This window comes from Callospermophilus lateralis, chromosome 6, assembly GCF_048772815.1.
Source record: "Callospermophilus lateralis isolate mCalLat2 chromosome 6, mCalLat2.hap1, whole genome shotgun sequence".
Lineage (NCBI taxonomy): Eukaryota > Metazoa > Chordata > Mammalia > Rodentia > Sciuridae > Callospermophilus > Callospermophilus lateralis.
The window spans coordinates 30,578,917-30,598,822 of NC_135310.1; the positions used below are offsets into that span (position 1 = coordinate 30,578,917).

Genomic DNA, 19,906 nt, shown 5'->3' on the forward strand with positions numbered 1-19,906 from the left:
CTGTTAGCTGAGTGAGGAAGTCAGAAATATGTAATATGTAAGTGGGAAAGGGCTACAGGTGAGGAGAGATGGGTGATGGGGTGTCGTTTTTAAATAGAACTCTATTATCCCAACTGAGCAGAGATGCAAAGAAAATGAAGGAGAGATTTGTGTTGTTACCTGGAAGAAGAGCCTTTGGGTTATGTGCTAAGTCTTGAGATAGACTGCAAATTCAAGTCTAGCAGAGTAATAGGAAAAGTGATTAAAGGTAAAAGTCAAGCCATACAGTACCTTTCATGCCAGGTAGAGACCTTGGATTTTATTCTGGGAGGTATTGGAAAGTTTGGAGCAAAGGAACAGAATGGCATATTTTAAATGGGATCTTTAACTGAAGGGGTTCAGGGCAGGATCAGATACACTTGATAAGAAGATATTGCATCTGTGCCAGGTGGTGCATGCCTTAGCAACTCAGGAGACTGAGGCAGGAGGATTGCGAATTCAAGGCCAGCCCTAGCAATTTAGAGAGACCTTCCCTCAAAAAAATAAAAAGGGCTAGGGATGCAGCTCACTGGTAAAATAACCCTGGGTTCAATCCCTAGTACCAGCTCCCTGACTTCCCTGGCACCCAAAAAGAATACTGCAGACATTTGAGAAGAGATGATGCAAAAGGTGGGTGGTCAGATGCTTTTAAAGAATCTACTAGTGGATTGAATGTAGGAAGTAAAAAGATAAACCAAAGATGACCCCAAGGCTTTGAGCCTGATCAGGTGGAAGAATGAAGAAGCCTTAGTTGAAGGGGATGCTGTACTTGGAGCAGTTTGTGGAGACAGGAAAAATCAGGGCTTGGTGTTGACATGATTTCTGAGGCAGTAGCAAGCATCCTTTGAAAGTATATTAAATCAAATGATGCACATGGGGACAACTTTAAACTTCCCCTTTTTAATAATCTTGTTGAGCTGGGGGTGTAGCTCAGTAGTAGAGGGCTTGCCTAGCAACATGCCCAAGGCCCTGAGTTCAATCCCCAGCACCACAAATAAATACATAAATAATAATAATCCTTGTTGTTGTACTTGATTGGAAACTTTTCCAAAATCCTATTAAATTATCTCTACTGGTTAGAATTTTAAAACTCCTAATGTATGGACTTTATAAGACCTGAGATCAAAGATCTTAGTGTCCAGTGGTGCTTCCTCATGGCTGCTTGATGTGTGAATTGGACAGCCAGAATAAGAGCTCTTTGTGGACCCCCTAAGTGACACATGAGCTGAGATCATTGACTTTTGGACATATCCTTCCCTACATGAGGGTGGGAGTTGTAAGTGCTTCATTTTTTTCATTTCCTGAGTCTAGCCTCTTACCTGATACAAAAGTGTTGACTGGGTAAATATTTCTGAATAAATTTCAAGAAACTAAATATATCTTGTCTCTCTTGTCTCCTTTTATAGCGCCTGATGGCAGTAAAGCGCAAGATAAGAAGAGTGCTCCCAACCGCCCCTCCTCTACAGCTTCAGGACAAAATAGCATTCACTCAGGAAATAAACCAGGTACGACGCATTGCATTTACTTTGGGAAAATGTAGGTTATTTCAAAAGCCTTAGAGGCATGCTGAGGAATTATAAACTAAACTAGAGTTTAGGAGAGCTGGGTTCCAGTCCTGCCACCCAAACACACTCATGGGGATTTGTGAGTTGAAATCTGAGGGCCTCTCACAGATTATTTGCTGGTTTACTCCACAGTTGTCAGCTAGAGGGTGGGCATTGTGCCTTTTAACAAAATAACCCTAGTAAACTCATGAAGCCAACACTAGATGAATAAACGAGTTAGCAGGATATAAAGGTTTTCTCCCTTTAAAATGGAGATTCAGCTTCAAGGCCTGCTTTCCTCACAGAATTACTTTGACAAGTCACTGAAATGATGTATGTGGATGCATTTGTTTACTGCCAAGTAGTGTTAAGAGGTAATAATTTTACTGTTCTGTTTGAAATGGTGTATACAACACAATTTTTTCCCCCAGCATTATTATCTCTTTTGTGACTTAAAAAAAAAAAAAGAACCACTTGAAGAAATCTTCACATGTAGTAAAGCTCACATAGAATTATGTTTTTGTTCCCTACAAAGCTTGCACACCTACATGGTAATTTCATTTTTAATAGCCTGTGATTCATGATCTGTTCCACTCGGTGATACAAAGAAGCAGTCTGTAAACAAATACAGTTGAATAGACAGAGCAGCTTATGGCAGAGTCTTAGTAGGGATGAACATACAGTATGGCACTCAGGTATTACAGGACGGTACAGCAAACTGAAAATCACTTGAAGTTTTTGGAATCCTACTTTATGCTATATTCAAGGCCAAAGAACAATAAAATCACCTAAGAATAGTAAATTAGAATAAAGATAGATATAATTAGGTCTAGTCTCACAGAAAACATTCTCCTTTGTACTTTGGGATTTTTTTTTTCCCCCTCCAATGAGGAAATCATCTTGAACAGAATAGATAAACCAGGCTTGTCTTTTTGTTTGTTTGTTTGCTTTTGGGGAGGGCAGCATTGGAACTAGGGGCACTCTACCACTGAACTAGTCCCCAGCCTTTTTTTTTTTTTTTTCTTTGAGACAAGACCTTTCTCAGTTGCCCAGGCTGGCTTTAGACTCCTGAATAGGTAGAATTACAGATGTGTACAACCAGACCTAAATCAGTAAATCACCCAAGAATAGTAAATTAGAATTTACTATTATAAATGACAGCTGGCCTGTCATTTATAAGAAAGACAGTAACAATTGTTGTTGCAAGGGTTGCTTGAGCAGTTATTAGCAGGAAAGGATGTGCATTGTCAGCAGAGTTCTGATTCACAGGCTGAGATTTCCCCCTTTAGTCAGCTTGGCTCTCATTCTTTCACTTATTAATCCATCTGCTCACTTAACCCCTGGCTGCTATTTCGTTTTTACTGAGCAGATTCTTCGGTGCCTGGGAGTCTGAGAGGTACTGTATGCACAAACAACATGGCCCTGTAGAACTTATTCTAGCAGATTTTATTCCTTATACCCAGGTGAGAATCCTACTAGAAGGATTTTTTCTTTAGCACAAAAACCTCATTACTTAACAATGAGAATTGAACACAGCTAAATTGTAGCTCTCAGGTTCTCCCCATCCACCACTGCTTCTAACTTCTGGCATTCTTTACTATATAGTCAGTACCTATATATCCTGCCAACTAATTTTTCGTCTTGTGTTGACATCATGAGTTTACGAGGGTTATTTTGTTAAAAGGCACAATCCCTACCCTCTAGTTGACAGTCTGGGGAAGTAAACAGGTCTGTGAACTGCCAGTGTGATGAGAGTTGTGCACAGAGACTATCAAGGACAAAGGTCAGAGTATCACCTCTAGTCCAGTGGGCCATCTCTTTTCAGAGCCTTCTTTTAGGTGTGGTGGGATACTAGGTATGGAACCCAGGGGTGCAATAGCATTGAATTACAAACCTCTCCTCCTCCTTTTCCTTCTCTTCCGTATTTATTTATTTATTTATTGTTGTTGTTGTTTATTTACTTATTTTGAGAGAGGATCTCACCAAGTTGTTGAGGCTGGCCTCAAACTTATGATTCTCCTGCCTCAGCCTCCGTAGTTGCTGGGATTACAGACATGAACCACCACTCTAGGCTTTTCACAGAGCCATTTGATTCATATTGACCAAGTCAAGCTAAATGAGGAGACATTTCGTTTCTGATTATGTCTATTGAACATCCTGTATCTGCTTTCTTGTATATACAAATAAAGATATATGAAAAGCTCTTATTTTAGGAACCACCATGTTTTTTTGTTTTGTTTTGTTTTTTAGTTCTTGCAAAGAAAGACTAACTTGAGTAAAACCTTTTGATTTTATGGGGTCTGAATCATGGAATGTCTCTAAAGCAGTTTGTTGTCAAGCACAATGGCACACACCTGTAATCCCAGTTACTTGGGAGCTGAGACAGGAAGATCACAAGTTCAAGGCAAGCCTGGGCAACTTATTGTAACCCTATCTCAAAATAAAAAATAAAAAGGACTGGATATGTAGTTCAGTAGTAGAGTGTTTAGCTAGTAAGCAAAAAGCCCTGAGTTTGTACTGCAAATACATAGGAAGATAGATAAATAAATCAGTTTTTTTGGTTTTCATTCTCTAGGGCATTTTTTAAATGAAAAAAAAAAGTATAATATTTTGGGAGATTTTGAATATTGCCTTAACTGCTAGATTTAAACATCCTAACTAAATGATTTCTGGGTTTCTCTTAACCCAGTAAATTTCAGCTAAATTTCTTTCCCTCCTTTAACTCTGATACTTGGAACCCATTCCTCTCCTGTTGATCTCTCTTCTAGAGCATCTCTGATGTAGAAAGCATCTATCCACATTTAAACTGTGAATGTTTTCCATTTGAAACACATCATGGAAGTCCTGCATGGCATTTTATAAGTATGAGCACAGGCTGTCTCATGTTATCCAGGAAGAACTGTTGCTCCCAGCTTCATTTAGTCCTGAGTACTTGAACCCAGACTGGAAGAGACAGTCTGAGGAGTATAAATCTGTCCATTTCTGCTAGTCCTGAAGCAGGGATGGTTCTTCATACCCCATCAGCTGCCTGTAAATTATCAATTTTCTCTAATTAGAAGAGAAAATTACATTTTTTATACACCTGAGAAAAGATAAAATTCAGATTCATTAAAAGTTTCTTTTAATCCCTATCCCTCGACCTTAGGTCTCTAAAAGAGCCACTTAAACTTCCTGCTGTGACTACCCCAGTCCTGACTGTAGCTGTGGTGCAGTGTAGAAGGCCTAAGATTGAGTTAGGGTCTGGTTTTAAGCCATATCACTAGTCATCTCTTTTTTCTCTCTCTCATTTGAGTCATGGCCTCAGCCCTATTTTGTGTTTTATTTAGAGACAGGGTCTCGCTGAGTTGCTTAGCACCTTGTAGTTGCTGAGGCTGGCCTTGAACTCGAGATCCTCCTGTCTCAGCTTCCCGAGCTACTGGGATTATAGGAGTGTGCCACTGTGTGGGCTCCTTTGTATTTTTTGAGACAGGGTCTTACTGAGTTACTTAGGGCCTCACTAAATAAATAGATGTGAGACCTAAGTCACAGGATTGTTGGGACTAATAAAATGATAATATATATGTGAAGGTGCTTTGTAAAATGTGCAACACTAACAAGTTATTTATCATATAAACAGTAGTCATCAGTTCTGAGTCAGGCTCTAGTGAATTCCTGAAAAGGACTGCCAGCATGAACTGGTTTCCCTGACCTTGGGAGTAAGTCTTCAGTAGAGTGACCTTTCTTTAGGTTTATACAGAACAGTCGGGGTTTCTGCATATCATCTAAGACAGGAGGAGACTGCAACTGCAACTTTACTTATACCAAAATCCTGTTTCTTTTTCTTTTTAAAAAAAATTTTTTGTAGTTGTAGATGGACAGCAAACCTTTATTTTATTTATTCACTTATATACTTATTTTTATGGTGCTAGGGATTGAACCCAGGGCCTTGTGCATAAGAGGCAAGCACTCTACCAACTGAGCTATGTTCCCAGCCCCAAATCCTGTTTCTTTTAAGCCCTTTTTTCTTCTGAGAATCAGTAACTTAATTTTATGCTAACGATTGAGATTCCATGTGGAATATACATAATGGTAAATTATTTTGTGTACCTTGATTTCATTTTCAGGGAAAATGATGTGGGAATGGAAACAAGAAAAAAGGCAATGTATTTTAGAAAGTTTACTACTTACTTGAAATTCTTCAATTGTAATTTTTCCTTTTTGAAAACCTATCTTTAAGGACAACTTTTGTCAGTTTTTAGTTATTCAAACTGAAATTTTCATCTCTAATGTTTAGAGTTTCAAAAGTCTTTTTGTAGTGCATTGCCTCATCAGTCCAGGTTAACGGAAGCTTAATATCCTCCGTGAAGGCTGGCTGTCGTCATTTGGTCATTCACTCAATAAATGCTTATTGAGTTTCTTCTTTTTGCCAGGCACAGGCCTAGGCATTGGGAATGCAGCAGTGAACAAAAGAGACTAGCCTCTGCCCGCCTCCACCTTCCATTTGTATCTGTCACAGGTGTTAATGATATTCCCAGCCTTTTTTATTTTGGGACAGGGTTTAGCTAGTTGAACTTGCAATCCTACTTTAGCCTCCTAAATTGCTGGGGTTACAAGCTGGTTGTACTTTTGGGCCAGGGATTAAAACCAGAGGTGCTTACTTAATCACTGATTATACATTTCAAAGGCACTTAAATGGGAAGCATTACATTACATAATCAGGAGCTGCCTCATTACTGCAGGAGGCCCATGTCTTGTTATGGCTCTCAGTATTGGTGTGGGTAGGTGAGGACTTGCATGTTTCTCTTAATTATTTCTTATTTTTTGATACTGAGGATTGAACCAAGGCACAGGATGCCACAACTACATCTCCAGGCCTTTGTATTTTTTTTTTTTTTTTTGAACCAGGATTGAACTCAGGGGCACTCAACCACTGAGCCACATCCTCAGCCCTATTTTGTATTTTATTTAGAGACAGGGTCTCACTGAGTTGCTTAGCACCTTGTAGTTGCTGAGGCTGGCCTTGAACTCCTATCTCAGCTTCCCAAGCTACTGGGATTACAGGAGTGTGCCACTGTGCAGGCTCTTTTGTATTTTTTGAGACAGAGTCTTGCTGAGTTACTTAGGGCCTCACTAAGTTGCTGAAGTTGGCCTTGAACTTGTGTTCCTCCAGCCTCAACCTCCTGAGTAACTGGGATTATAAACCATATGTTATTATTAATTCTTTACAAAATTTTGTATAATATTTAGCATGTACTTAAAAGAAAGCTAGAAATGGCACATGCTTTATTGATTTGTTGTCTATTGACAGAATTTGTCAGTGCAATTTAAAAAGTAAACTATTACAAACTTCAATGTGCTTATGATTTTTATAAACAAAGTTGATTTTCAACTTTTCTGTTGAGTTTTAGAAGTAAACCACATATTAGTTAGTGAATATTTTAAGTGACAAGTTAAAATTTGTCTTTCTAACTTTATCTTCAAGTTCTTTCTTTCTTCAAAATATCATTTTGTTTTCTCCAAAACCCAATAACCTAGTATGATGGTGCATGCCTGTACCTAGAAGGCTGAGATAGAAAGGTCACAAATTCAAGGCCAGCCTGCGTAACATAGTGAGACCCTGTCTCAAAATGTTTTATAAATGGCTGGGGATATAGTCAGCATTAGAACACTTGCCTGGCATGAGCAAGGACCTGGGTTCAATTCCCAACATCACCAAAGGAAGGGAGAAAAAAAACCCAAAAAGCCCTTGACTGACCTTTAACAAATTGCCTGAGAAGGGACCACATGACCACTTTCCTGTTTCACAATTAAACCCTTTGGAGGCAGAGCCCTATTTTCCTACAGAAAGGTTAACCTGAAACTGAGCCTGGTGGTGCACACCTGAAGGCCCAGTTACTCCAGAGTTTCACTTGAGCCCAGGAGTTCCAGACCAGCCTGGGCAACATAGTAAGACCCCATCTCAATAGAAAGAGACCAAAACAGGCATACCTAAAACCAAAAGCAAAGTGTAACATGGTCATCACCTGCCTTCTCATGAGTTCCACTGCCTGGTTTATGCAGGCTCCTGATGGGCTTTTATACAGTTTTTCTTTCCTTTAAATTTACAAATTCTATGAAGTCAGAGGCTTTTGGGTGCAAGGCTTTTAAATTTGTTAATGAAGCACTCCTATGTGGTCTCTAATGTATGAGACAGCTTCCTGTTTTGAACATGAGACCTTAAAAGTATGATATCAATTTAGTAAATAGAACAACCTGATTTTTAGTGTGATTATTGTTATTATTTGTTTCTATATGAGCCTGTAAAGGTAGCCCTCTGCTGGACAAATGGGGACACACATGCGCAGACACACAGGGCATCTCCGTATAATCCAAAATCCTCACTGTGCCCAGTGAGTCCAGTGACTTGGCCCTGTGTCTCCAGGCCCAGAGCCTGTTGATCTCACTCTGCTTGAGTCATTCAGATCTCCCTGTTTCTTAATCACCTGAGACACTTGTAACCTCAGGGCTTTTGCAGGGTTTTTGTGGAATATCTGCACAGCTGACTCCCTCATATCCACCAAGTATTTACACAAAAAATTATTATCACATCAAGACCTTCCTTAGACCTCATCTAAAAATTTAAGCATCCTCTTCATAATGCCCTTTATTGCTTTGTTGTCGCCTTAGCATTTAACTCAATCTAACATTCTATGTCTTTTTCATTCTAGTTATTATTTTTTATTTATCTTGTTTATTAGATTTTTCCTGAGTAGGGATGGTAAAGCCCATGAGGACTGAGGTTTTCATCTTTATGTTGGCTGCTATATTTCTCAGTATACAGAACAGTGTCTGGAACTTAGTAAATATTTCATGTGAGCTGAATGAATAAGTTGATTTCCTGGGCGTTACATGCTAAGCATTATACCGATGCTCACTATCTTTATGATGATGTGAGATTGCTTCTGTTTTTGTCCTCATTTTTACAGGTATTAAATAAAAACTGTGTCATAGCTTGAGGAGGGTAAGTAGTGTGACTGTATTTATATACCAAGTGACAGAATAGAAACTGAGTTCCTGTCAGGCTGATTCTAGTCACTTCTAACTAATAAACACCTGCTCAGTATCAACTCAGTTTGGATCCTGTTTGTTATTAAGAAACAAATTTTTTGATATTGAAAGCATAAAAATAATAGAAGTTTCATAGAAATACAAAACATCATTTATATTTTTTGATGAAATAGCAAAAAAGCCACAAATAAATTATGACCTTACATTGTTTTTATTTTATATTTTGGTGTTGCTGAGTATCAAACCCAGGACCTTGTGCATGCTAAACAGGTGCCCTACCACTGAGCTATACCCCACTCCTACATAATGCTTTTAAATAGAAGAAAAATGCTTTGGAATTCTCAGAAGAGTTATAATATTCAAGTGTATCACTGTAACTAAGGACACATGTACTGACTGTTCTAAAACGTAAAGTAATATTTCATTCATCACATTAATGAGACCAAAGAACATTTTAATATATATATTTTTAAAAAAACATTCTTTCTCTCATATATATTTTTTTGTCTTACTTTCAGACCTTCCACTTGTGCTACGGGTTGATGACCGGCAGCGGCTGGCCCGGGAGCGACGCGAGGAACGGGAAAAGCAGCTAGGTACCCCAGATCCCCATCCCCAGCCTCATGTGGTCATTGAGGGACACTCTTATTGACATGTGACACTTTCTTCTCCAGGACAAGGGACACTTGACAAATGGAAGTCGCTGTAATAACTATGCTGTCTTACACACCTTTATGAAGATTGTGAAGCTGAGTTTAGCATGTGATAAAAACACAGGGTAGTGTTAAATAACAGCAGGCTCCAGCCCTGGGATTAGGGAGCTCATTCATTTCTTAGTACATTGTAATCACAGTGTATCATGGGGCCCCACAGGGCATGCACTTAGGAGAGGGGTGATGGTGTTACTTACATTTTAAAGCTGAGAATAAACAAGGACAGTAAACAGTTGGTTCTGTTTTCTGACAAGTTTGAGACTATGCACAGCTGGGGCACTTAGTGGCTTCCATGTTAAAGCAATGCTGCTGTTGAATTTATAGGCAGAAGCATGAGAGGGATTTTCTCCTATTACCAGAGGCCCTTGTGAATCGGGCTCAGTGGCTCTGATATTTGACTGCAATCTCCTGGCAAACTGAATCAGGACTATCTTACCAGAAAATGGAGACTTAAACACTGGGGCAGAACAGTCACTCTCTCTAGAACCTTGGGCAAGGAAGCTGGCACCAGCTCCCCTTTACTTGATGTCCATTTATACGTTGCTGGAACAGGATACTTATGTACCTTGAAAAGATAAAATGCCAGATCAGTGTGTCCAGAATGTGTAGGCATTTAAAACAAAGACTCACAAAGGTTGCCAAAATCTTTCCAGAGTATGGCCCATAACTTTTTTGAAGTCCTGCAGCCTAAGAAAGGTAACATTCCTACCGTTACACAGAGGAGACCAGCCCCGATGTCTCATCCCTTTATTATTCCTTTTTGAGAACCTAGACTTTTAGAATTGTGTGGACGCTGGTTTTCAAGTCTGTTGGCACGGCTCGCAGCTTTCCACACAGGCCTACTCCTCTCCCTTGCTGTAATGGCCAGGTGAGGCCATCTCTTCTGTTGCCAAACTTTTTTAGACACAGATTTCAATAAGTTGGTGGAAATGAAAAGGCTCTACTGTTTTTCTGAGGCTGGTGTGTCCTCCCAGGCCTAATGTTCCCTGTCCCTAATGGGTTTCCAGCAGGCAGACAGGTTCCAGGGGAGCAGCCGGGCCACGGCCTTGAGGCTTCCTTTCTCCTGTGCACCATGTCCATTGCTCCCCAGTAAGAAAGATTGGTAGGATGATGGCCAGAAGTGAGGGAGCAGGGGAGAAGGCAGAGCTGTGGAAGCCAGAAGAAGCTCCAGATGACCAAGCATAAGAAACTGACTACTGTGCTGGGGTGGTTAATTGTTTGCACTGTTTCAGATCCATCCCAGTTAGCACTTTTGTCCCCTTCCATCATCTGTGTTGCCTCAGAGGTACAGCATTCCTAGAAGGAAAGCATTCCATAGTGTCAGGAGGCCACTCCTTTATGGTTTAAATCCCACTATGAGTTAGCTTTTACATATTTAACTCAGATCTTTTCATTGTGGTTTTTTTACTATTCGAAGCCAAGCATTAGTAGTTTTCTGTGGAAAACAGGAATATGCCGGTCAAACAAAAATAATTTCACTTCTTATGCTGTAAAGGTGTAAGACTCTCAGTTCTGAGAGCTGGGTTATAACTCAGTGGTAGAGCACTTGCCTAGCATGCTTAAGGTCCTGGGTTGAATCCTCAGCACTAAAAAAAAAAAAAAAAAGAGAGAGACTTTTACCTCTGAGTCTGAAAATTCTCACTAAAAGTACCTAGCTTTGTATGCCAAGTGGCAAGAATTTTGAAGTTGTAGCACCATATTTCAATTCATAGCAATAATACCAAACATGACTCATTAATTTATATGTTCAAAAACTTCATTGTGCAGACATTGTGATGAAAAGATAGGTAAAGGGAGTCTAGTGAGGCCAGAGAAGCCAGCAGTAGGTATAGTATGTGATCTGTGTGCTGACAGCATGTGTGCACAAGGGTACTGGGAGTCCATAGAAGTGCCTAACCCAGCCTGCCTTGTGTCTGGTCCCACTGAGCTCCCAGCATGGAGTCAACCAGAGGGATAGATGGGCAGGGATTATAGAACAGAGTGGGGAAAAAAGCAGGTGGAAAAAAGGCATTCACTAAGAAACCCAGTTTGTTCTTCAGATTATTATATGGATCAAAGTAACTTTCAGATAATTATATGATTTTATTATCACAACTTTTTTCATTATGTGAGTCAGTATACAATATACATACTTCTCCTTATTCCTAGTCCTGCCACATTAAATATCACATTTATTATTAATTCTGACTTCATCTCTTTTTTTGTTACTAGAGTCATCATTTTAATATGTCAGTTCTAATTTTTATTTTTCTTTGCATTATTTTCATTTTCTTTTTGAATTTTAAAGCAGTGCCAAGTCTTGTGAGGCTTCCATCAATCTTCATAAATTTGTGAATAAACATATGCAAAATTTATATATTTGGATAGGTGTCATGAGAAATCCAGCACCTAATCTAAGCTGTGCCTTAAGAGAACATGAGAGTTGTTTAAAAAAAAAAATTAATACTAAACAAATATCACAAGGTACACCTGACTACTCAGAAACTAAAATTGTGCTTTCCAGAAGCTGTGACAGCACTGGAATATTTTAAAAAGAAAGAAAAATGTAGGGTGTGGTGGTGCATGCCTATAATCCCAGCTATTTAGGAGAATGAGTCAAGAGAATCCCAAGTTGGAGGCCAGTCTCAGCAATTTAGCAGGACTCTCAGCAATTTAATGAGACCCTGTCTCGAGAAGAGCTGGGGATGTGACTCAATGGTAAAGCGCCCCTGGGTTCAATTCCCAGTACCAAAAAAAAAAAAAAACCTATTGCTGAATAAAAAATATATGGAGTGTGCTTACTTTGAAAACAAAAACTAGTTCATACTATCAGCTGTTATTGAGCTTTCAAACCGAAACTCTTCAAGTAAAAAAAACAAAAGGGGCTGGTGGAGAGGAGTCCATAAATTTTGAGAAGCAGAGTTAAAAATGAATGATCAGTGAGACTGATTTTTACTGTTGGATATAGGTTGAAATTAATATTGAAATCATTAAGGTTTGGGGTTCACATATTTTAAAAAGCAAGGTAGTGGAGGGGGAGTGAGGTCTTGTGTCTTGTTCCTGGTGGCCTATTTGCATGCAGGAAAGCTCTATTGGTGATTTTCTGTGGGTAGATCTGAATCATGCTTTAATGCTTTTTATGGTAGGATTAAAGCACTTGGCCTGCTCTTTCTACATTATCCTTTAATTTTTCACATAAAATCATGTATAATTCTTCATGTCTGAGACTGTCCTCTCAGTTGTTTAGGTATATGTCCTCTGAAAGCTTTATTTTTCTCCCTTAAAAGCTTTATAAGTGGTCTCCTCAATCATACCATCTAATTCTGTTCAGGCCATTCTTTCAAACTGCCCGATCTTGAGTGCTGTATCTCTTTGGCTTTCTCTCCTCTAAGCTTTAGTTTTATATTTCCTACGAGTGGTGAGGGTATCATTTGTTCTGATTGGTTCAGCTCTCCCTTTTTGATGTTGTGGGTTCCACATTCCCAGCTACTCATAAGGCAGCAGCTGGTGCCCTATTGCCTGAATCTCAACTTCTGTACAACTTAATTGTGCATTTATCTAGCACTCTCAAACTGAATTGTCATGATAATATCTGTGTCCTAATCATTTGCACTAGTTCTTTTCTGGCTTCAAGGAATTATTTCGTGGTGATTTGGGAATCTGAGGAAGGAGAATTACAAATTCAAGGCCAGCCTGGACAACTGAGCAAGACCTTGTCTCAAAATTTGTTTAAATAGATGGGAGGGGGTGAGGTGCTGAGGATGTAGCTTGGTGGCAGAGTATTTATTTCTTTTTTAGCCGTTTTTTAAATATTGTTGCTGCTAGAGGCATTGGGTTCTTTCTGACTGCTATTGGGTCTTTTATAAACTGAAACATTCTCTCTTTCATGGCTGGACCACTACTGCCCACTGACTAGACTCCATTATGGCTTATTAGGCCACTTGTAACAACCAGTTGTCAGTTTGGACTCAGCCTCATCTTATAACTAGGGCTTCATCTACCTTATCCCAATATGTATGTAGAAGTTGACATACTCTATCCCCACATTCTTTAAGTCACAAGTATAGGTGCTTCTGTCTTCAAAACAAATTTTATATCCATGCTTGTATATTTACTACCGGTGCCATCATCCTAGTCCTGGCCTTAATCAATTTATTTCTTAGTCACTGAAATTGCCCTACAGTTTCTTTATTCCTCCAGCTGTAATTAGTGCTAGTCCTTCTCTTCAAAGCCTTCCCAGGAAAACTTCATCATCTACCCCCCTTCAGAAAATCCTATCAGTTTTTTGCTAAATGCTCTATCTTACATAACTATTGTATTTTCATGCACATTCTATTTTTATTTTACACTTTGCTCACTTTTTTTAAATTTAAATTTTATGCAACTTCCTGGTTATACATGTTTTAAGCTTATAAAAGGGCCATGGGCCACATGGGCCACACAGAGTGGTGCACCCCTACAACCCTAGATACTTGAGAGGCTAAGGCAGGAAGATGGCAAGTTCAAGACCAGCTTGGGCAACAGACCCTGTCTCAAAGTAAAAAATGGGCTGAGTGTGTAGCACAGTGGTAGAGCATGCCTGGGTTAAATCCCCAGTGTGAGAGAGAGTGAGTAAAAGAAAGAAAGAAGTAAGGGAGGAAAATTAAAAAAGGACTATGGGTATAGCTCTGTGGTAAAGCACTGGATTTGATCCCGAGCACCACATTAAAAAAGAAAAGTCTTGCCATGGTTTCTAATTCTCTGTACCCCTGTACATAGCACAGTGCTAAGTATAAAGCACATGTAATAATATTTGCTGACTTTCCTTACTCTACAGAATTTGATGAAATAATAATAGATAATGTTTGAGTACTACCTACGGGCCAGGTAATATCTTAAACACTTCAGTATGCATTATCACCTTTAGTAGAAAATTAGTACAGAGATTGTATTTTTGTGTGTGGTACTGGGAATTGAACCCCAAGCACACTCTCTCACTGAGCCACATCACCAACCCTTTTCATTTCTTATTTTTGAGACAGGGTTTTGCTAAATTTAGCAAGACTAGCCTCAAACTTGAGATCTCTCCTGCCTTAGCCTCCTGAGTAGCTGGGATTTCAGGCAAGTGCCACTGCGCCCAGCCTGTATTTATACTTTTTGTTGTGTGGGCCTGCCATAGGTCCTAATATAAAGTATTTATTAGATTGCCCTTTAAATTTAAAATACAATCTGATTTAGCTTAAGGAAGATAGAGTAGTTGATAGACCCTTTCTTCTTTCTGCCACATTAGCTATTTAAGCATGTTTTTAGTATATATAGGATCAAGATCCACCTGAAAATTCCTCAATAAGCCATGATGCTATCGAATAGGGAACGATCTTTCTGCTTTAGACATGAACGGTGGACTTTCTGAAGGCTCAGGATTGGATCTGCATCCTATTCACAACTCTTATCCTCTAGAAGGGAGATGGGCAGCTGCCTGTGGATTCTCATTTGACTCAGAAAGAGGGCAAAACCTGAGTGCTGAAGTGGCTTCTGACAACATTTTTGAGAAACTTCAACGGCATTTATTTCTGGTTGCCTTCAAGTCCATTAGGAGTAAAAGATCCTTTTGCTAATTTCTCTTCAGAAACCGTACAGAAATCAGAGTGTGTAGCATTTATGCAGCAGAATGTTGTGTTTTACTATAGCTAGCTTAAAGCATGACTAACCCCCGCCTTCTGAAGTTACTTTGTGTTATTTAAAATTCATCTGCACCTTCAACTAGTACTTAACATGTGGGTAGTATTGAGCCTGGATGCTGGGGATATTAAGTGAAGAAGATAAATTTCTTAACCTCCTGGAAATTATATTCTAAATGAGGGAGGAAGATAATAACAGATTGCGTAACATTTTAGCTGAAATTTATTTCTTATGCATCCCATAACTAATCTATCATCAACTGTCCTTAAAATAGATCCAGAATATAACCCCTGCTCACAACCAGCGCTGCTAGCGCTGCACCCCAGCCACCAGCCTGTCTCCTGGGTGTTGCTGCAGCCTTCACTGCCTCCCTCATCTTCCATCCACAGAGTCCCTTTTTCAGTGTGTTTGAAATATTATGTTTAATTTTTGTTTAAGTGCTTTGACACACTTTTGGCACTCAGTAAATATTTAATTATTTTTCTTTTTCTTAGACTGAAATTTTTTCCCCGTTTTTTTTTTTTTTTTCAGTGCTGGGAATCAAGATTACTCAAGGACTCCACGAGTGTTTTATAATGGAGCTATATCCCTAGTCCTCTGAAACCAAAGTCTTTATGTGACTAGACTTGTATTCCCAACTAGGGCTTTTGGGGGTTTTCTGTATTCTATAAAATCATGAAAAATAATCACAGAGTAAATGATTGATTAATATAGTTCTTGAAGAAAATTGAGATTATGAATCTTTAATTAATTTATATTGGCTTTCATAGCCAAGTGCAAACCTGTATACAAGATCTATCATACTATAGTATTTTTGAATAAATAAGATAACTGTAAGAAGGATCTTAACCTTGAACAAACTTCAATTAGATTAAAGTCAAGGTGTTTTTTCCTAGGAAATTTCTTTAGAATTCCTTTGTCCATCCAGTGATAGTTTTTACACTATGGTTGCTTTGTTTGTAATGTTTTTTCTCCCTAATCTCAATTTTATGTCAACTCGGGACAGTGCTATTAATAAGTATGGCCAAGAGATAAACCATCATTTCAGTCTGGTTTAGAATATTCATCTCAACCATGCTGATAGGCAAGTTGGTGTTAATGAACAAATAATAAATAATACTGTATGTAGTCCTGACTGGGTTTTTACCTGAGTTGGGGTACACCTCAGTGCTAGAGTGCTTGTCTGGCATGCACCAGGTCCTGGGTTCCATCCCCTGCAATACACACCTATAAAAGAATAGAGTTGGGCCTGAAACTCCCCCTGATTGCATACTTCACATTATTTGATTAGGACGGTCATTGTTTTGAGAAGGGATTTTCCTCTTTAGAAACTGTAGACAAAAATATACGGGCATCAAGGAAGCAGTCTTTCTCATCCAAATGTTAAATGGATAAATTTTGGCACAACCATGGTCAGTTTTGGCATCTAAGCCTTCTATAGTTGGCACTTAATGAATTTGTGTACAAAAGCTCACAAGGCCAGCCTGCAGGTAACAGACAACTTAAGGATTCAAATACCCCTTAAGTGGGAGGAATATGGACATTAGCACATACCAGAGCAGCTGTATCATGAGTCAGGCTGGGGCCCGGAAAGAATAGCTTGTTGTTCAATGGATTGGGTAAGCAAAAAATGAGGCCGTAATGTAAAATGAGTCATGTGACTAAGAAGCCATTATTTTTTTTCTTCCAAATGTACCTTGCCTTTTAGGGTAAAAATAAAAAGATTTTAAAACCTGAAAAGCGAGGGATAGTATAAGCAGATGTTAAGAGAGGCTGAGTGATCTTGGAAGATCAGAACCTTCACATGTGGATGGGCTGACTTCTCCTGGGATGGAGGAGGAGGTTAGTGGTCAGGAGGTGCCAGCCCAGGCCCCTTAGCACAAAGGCTCATTGTTTGCTTCTTGAATCAGGCAGTGCGGGGTTTGAATTCCAGCTCCACCACTTTACTTGTTGTGAGACAGCGGGCAGGTTACTTCACTTCTCTGTTTCTCAGACTTCTCATCATGATGTAAGTTTAATAGCAGTGTCTGCTCATGGAGTGGTTGTAAAGACAAACCTGTGAGTCACTTGGTGTCGGCATGCAGTCAGAGCTTTTAACATGATGATGGTGACAGAGATGAGGATGGCAGGTCACAGGATTCCCTGGCCCCAACTCAGAAACATGGAACCGGGAAGCCTTCTGTTTCAGATCTCAGGAGTGGCAGGTGGAGGGATGTTCTTGCCTCCTGGGAGGGGCTCAGTGAGACAGCCAGATGAAGGGAACCACCACCTCCTATGAGGAGGGTGAATGGATTAGCTTGAGGCTGTAGCAGAAGAGTTCCAGTGACAGCCTTGGTCTGTCCAGCAAAATTCCTGCTTGATCGGAGGTGAAACTCTGTTAAGCCTGGCCCTGAGGATGAGAATGCCTGGAAGGCCTTTTTCTTCCAAATATACCTTGCCTTTTAGGGTAAAAATAAAAAGATTTTATGTGCTAATGTCCATATTTCTCCCACTTCAGGGGTATTTGGATCCTGGAAACTTTGATCTCTTTGTTTTGCTTCCTTATCTCAATAGTCATTCAGCCCAGGTATCAAGGAGAACTGCTGTCCTAGCACTTCAGTCCCATGGAGGCCAGCAAAGTAGGAAGGCCCAGTAAGGGCAGAGGATGGTCTCATAGGTATCCTACAAGGTCATGCTTCTCTTTCCTTTTCCTTCCCCTCCCTCCCTCCCTCCTTTCCTCCCTTCCTTCCTTCTTTCCTTTCTTCCTAACTTTTTTTCCCTTTTGTGGGACTGGGAATTGAACTCAGGAGTACTTTTCCACTGAGCTACATCGGCAGCCCTTTTTATTCTTTGTGACAGCCTCACTAAGTTGCTGAGTCAGGCCTCAAACTTGCCATCTTCCTGCTGGGACTACAGTGTGTACCTTCCACACCCAGCAATGTCACGCTTCCTACCAGACAGTTCTTCCCCATGTAATATCCAAATGCAAGTTGAATGGAAGGACAATTTAAATAACAAATTGAGAAGGCTTTGAATTATCACTAAAGCCAATAGAAGTCACCTTGCTTGGAAGCCCTTGAGTCCTTTAACTCTTTAGTTCATTTATTGAAATGTACTTTAACTGTCTGCTTAACTAGACATTGTGAATGTGGGGAAGAGCTCCAATAGTTAAACACAGGGTGTTACCTTCTTCCGTGTAAGGACAGTGATGGAAAACTGAACAGAGCAGTTCAGTTGGAGCACTTTAGCTGTTCAGAGGAACTGGTGTTTGACCAAGGATTTGGAGGACCATAAAGTTTACGGGTGGAAGGAAGTATTCTGGACAGAGGTAGCCCGTGTCAAGGTTCAGAGTGATTTTAAAGCCAAAACAAAGAGTTGGGCAGGGGAACTAACAAGCTGTCCTGGTTTGTTTGGGGGGAAGCTTTCTCTGGAAATAGTGAATATGATAGATTTGAAGAGGTAAGGGTTAGACGTCAGAAGCAAGAAGAGAATGGGAGCTTGAAGTCATAGCAAGAAGCCTGGAGAGGCTGTACTGCATGTGAAAGATGGTTCTGATATAACAAGATAGTTCTGTTGTTTGTGTTGAGTTAGGGTGGAGCATCCATGAGGGAGGAAGGGAGGAAGACCTTGGCGTTTCTAATTTCATAGGCCATTTGGCCTGGGAAATCTGTTACCAGAACACACATCAGTTGCCAATTTGGGGTAGGGAAGAATGTGCAGATAATGACTAAAGGTTATGCGATAGAGCTAACTGAATACTCAGGTGGAAATTGGAGACAAGCAGAAATAAATATAGAAGCAGTATTGTATAGTAACCGAGTACAAGCTTTAGAATCAGAGCTGAATTAAAATCCCAACTCTGATTCTTTTGGACCATTACTTAATTTCTTTATATCTTTTTCCTCATTTGCATTTCAATTCCATTTTGTCTGGTAGTAAATATTTATTATATTTTTGTTTGTCTAATAGCTATTTGTGCCATCTTTACTTTTATGCTTTATTTGACACCTTGTTTTTTTTCCCCCTTCCCTCCAGTACTGGGGATCAAATCAGGGCCTCTAGATACTAGGCAAGAGCTCTACCATTGAGCTGCCTCCCCAGGTCTTAGCTTTGTTTCTTTTCAACAGCATAGCTGGGTGCTTTTGGTTTTAGCCCAATCAAAAAGTCTCAGTATTGATAGTCTTGGTTTTATTTCTTCTGGCTTTTTTTTTTAAACTTCTACCCCCACCATCCAGCTGGAATTCTCATTTCTTAGTGAGAAAACAAACAAACTTGCTGGGCTAGTGGTGCTCTTCAGTAATCCCAGTACTTTTTGAGGTTGAGGCAGGAGCATCACAAGTTCAAAGTGACCTCAGCAATTAACAAGAGCCTGTCTCAAAAAAAGGGGAGGGAGGAGCTGGGAGTGTAGCTTAATGGTAGAGCATCACAAGTACCACCAAAAAAACAAAAAGTATGTGCAAGAAAAAAACATACAACTTTAGAACAATCTATCATCTATAGAGAATATTTTAAAGTACTACAACTCATAGAATAAATTAACTTTCAATTCTTATTAAAATATTGAAACCTTTTATGTGTTAGCCTTCATTTTAAAAGATCACATAATCTGTACTTAGCAACTCATCCTAGCACTTACCAACATGCTCGAAAATAACAAGAAAGTGCTATTTGCTATTTCAACATTGTTTGCCTATTCTCTGTATGACTGTTTACAGATAATTGTTTAAAGAAAGTGCTAATAGGATCTCCACTTCCTGGTAGAAAACAGAAGTGGAACAAAAGTTTGTCTATGGAAATATTCTTCCTTGAAAGATTATTTGGGGGAAAAGCAGTTATTGCTATAATGATGTCTAGTTCTGTTGTGATTTTATAGTACAGCCTTAAGAATTATCTTTAATTTTCTGAGTCAAAATAATGATTATAATGATGACAGTTATGTTAAACTTCACTAAATGACTAGTGAGTAGAGAACTATTCTAATACTTT

The 19,906-nt window shown here is 39.4% G+C and overlaps 1 protein-coding gene across 3 annotated transcripts in view; it reads left to right on the forward strand.

Annotated features, from left to right (window-relative positions):
- The window catches only part of Map7 (microtubule associated protein 7), a 174,216-nt gene that overhangs the window by 110,248 nt on the left and 44,062 nt on the right, over positions 1-19,906 (forward strand). For all 3 annotated transcript variants that reach the window (XM_076859698.2, XM_076859700.2, XM_076859699.2), the window contains exons 2-3: positions 1,425-1,523; positions 9,107-9,184. In XM_076859698.2, coding sequence (XP_076715813.2) covers positions 1,425-1,523; positions 9,107-9,184 — 177 coding nt within the window. The remainder of the gene's footprint in view (positions 1-1,424; positions 1,524-9,106; positions 9,185-19,906) is intronic.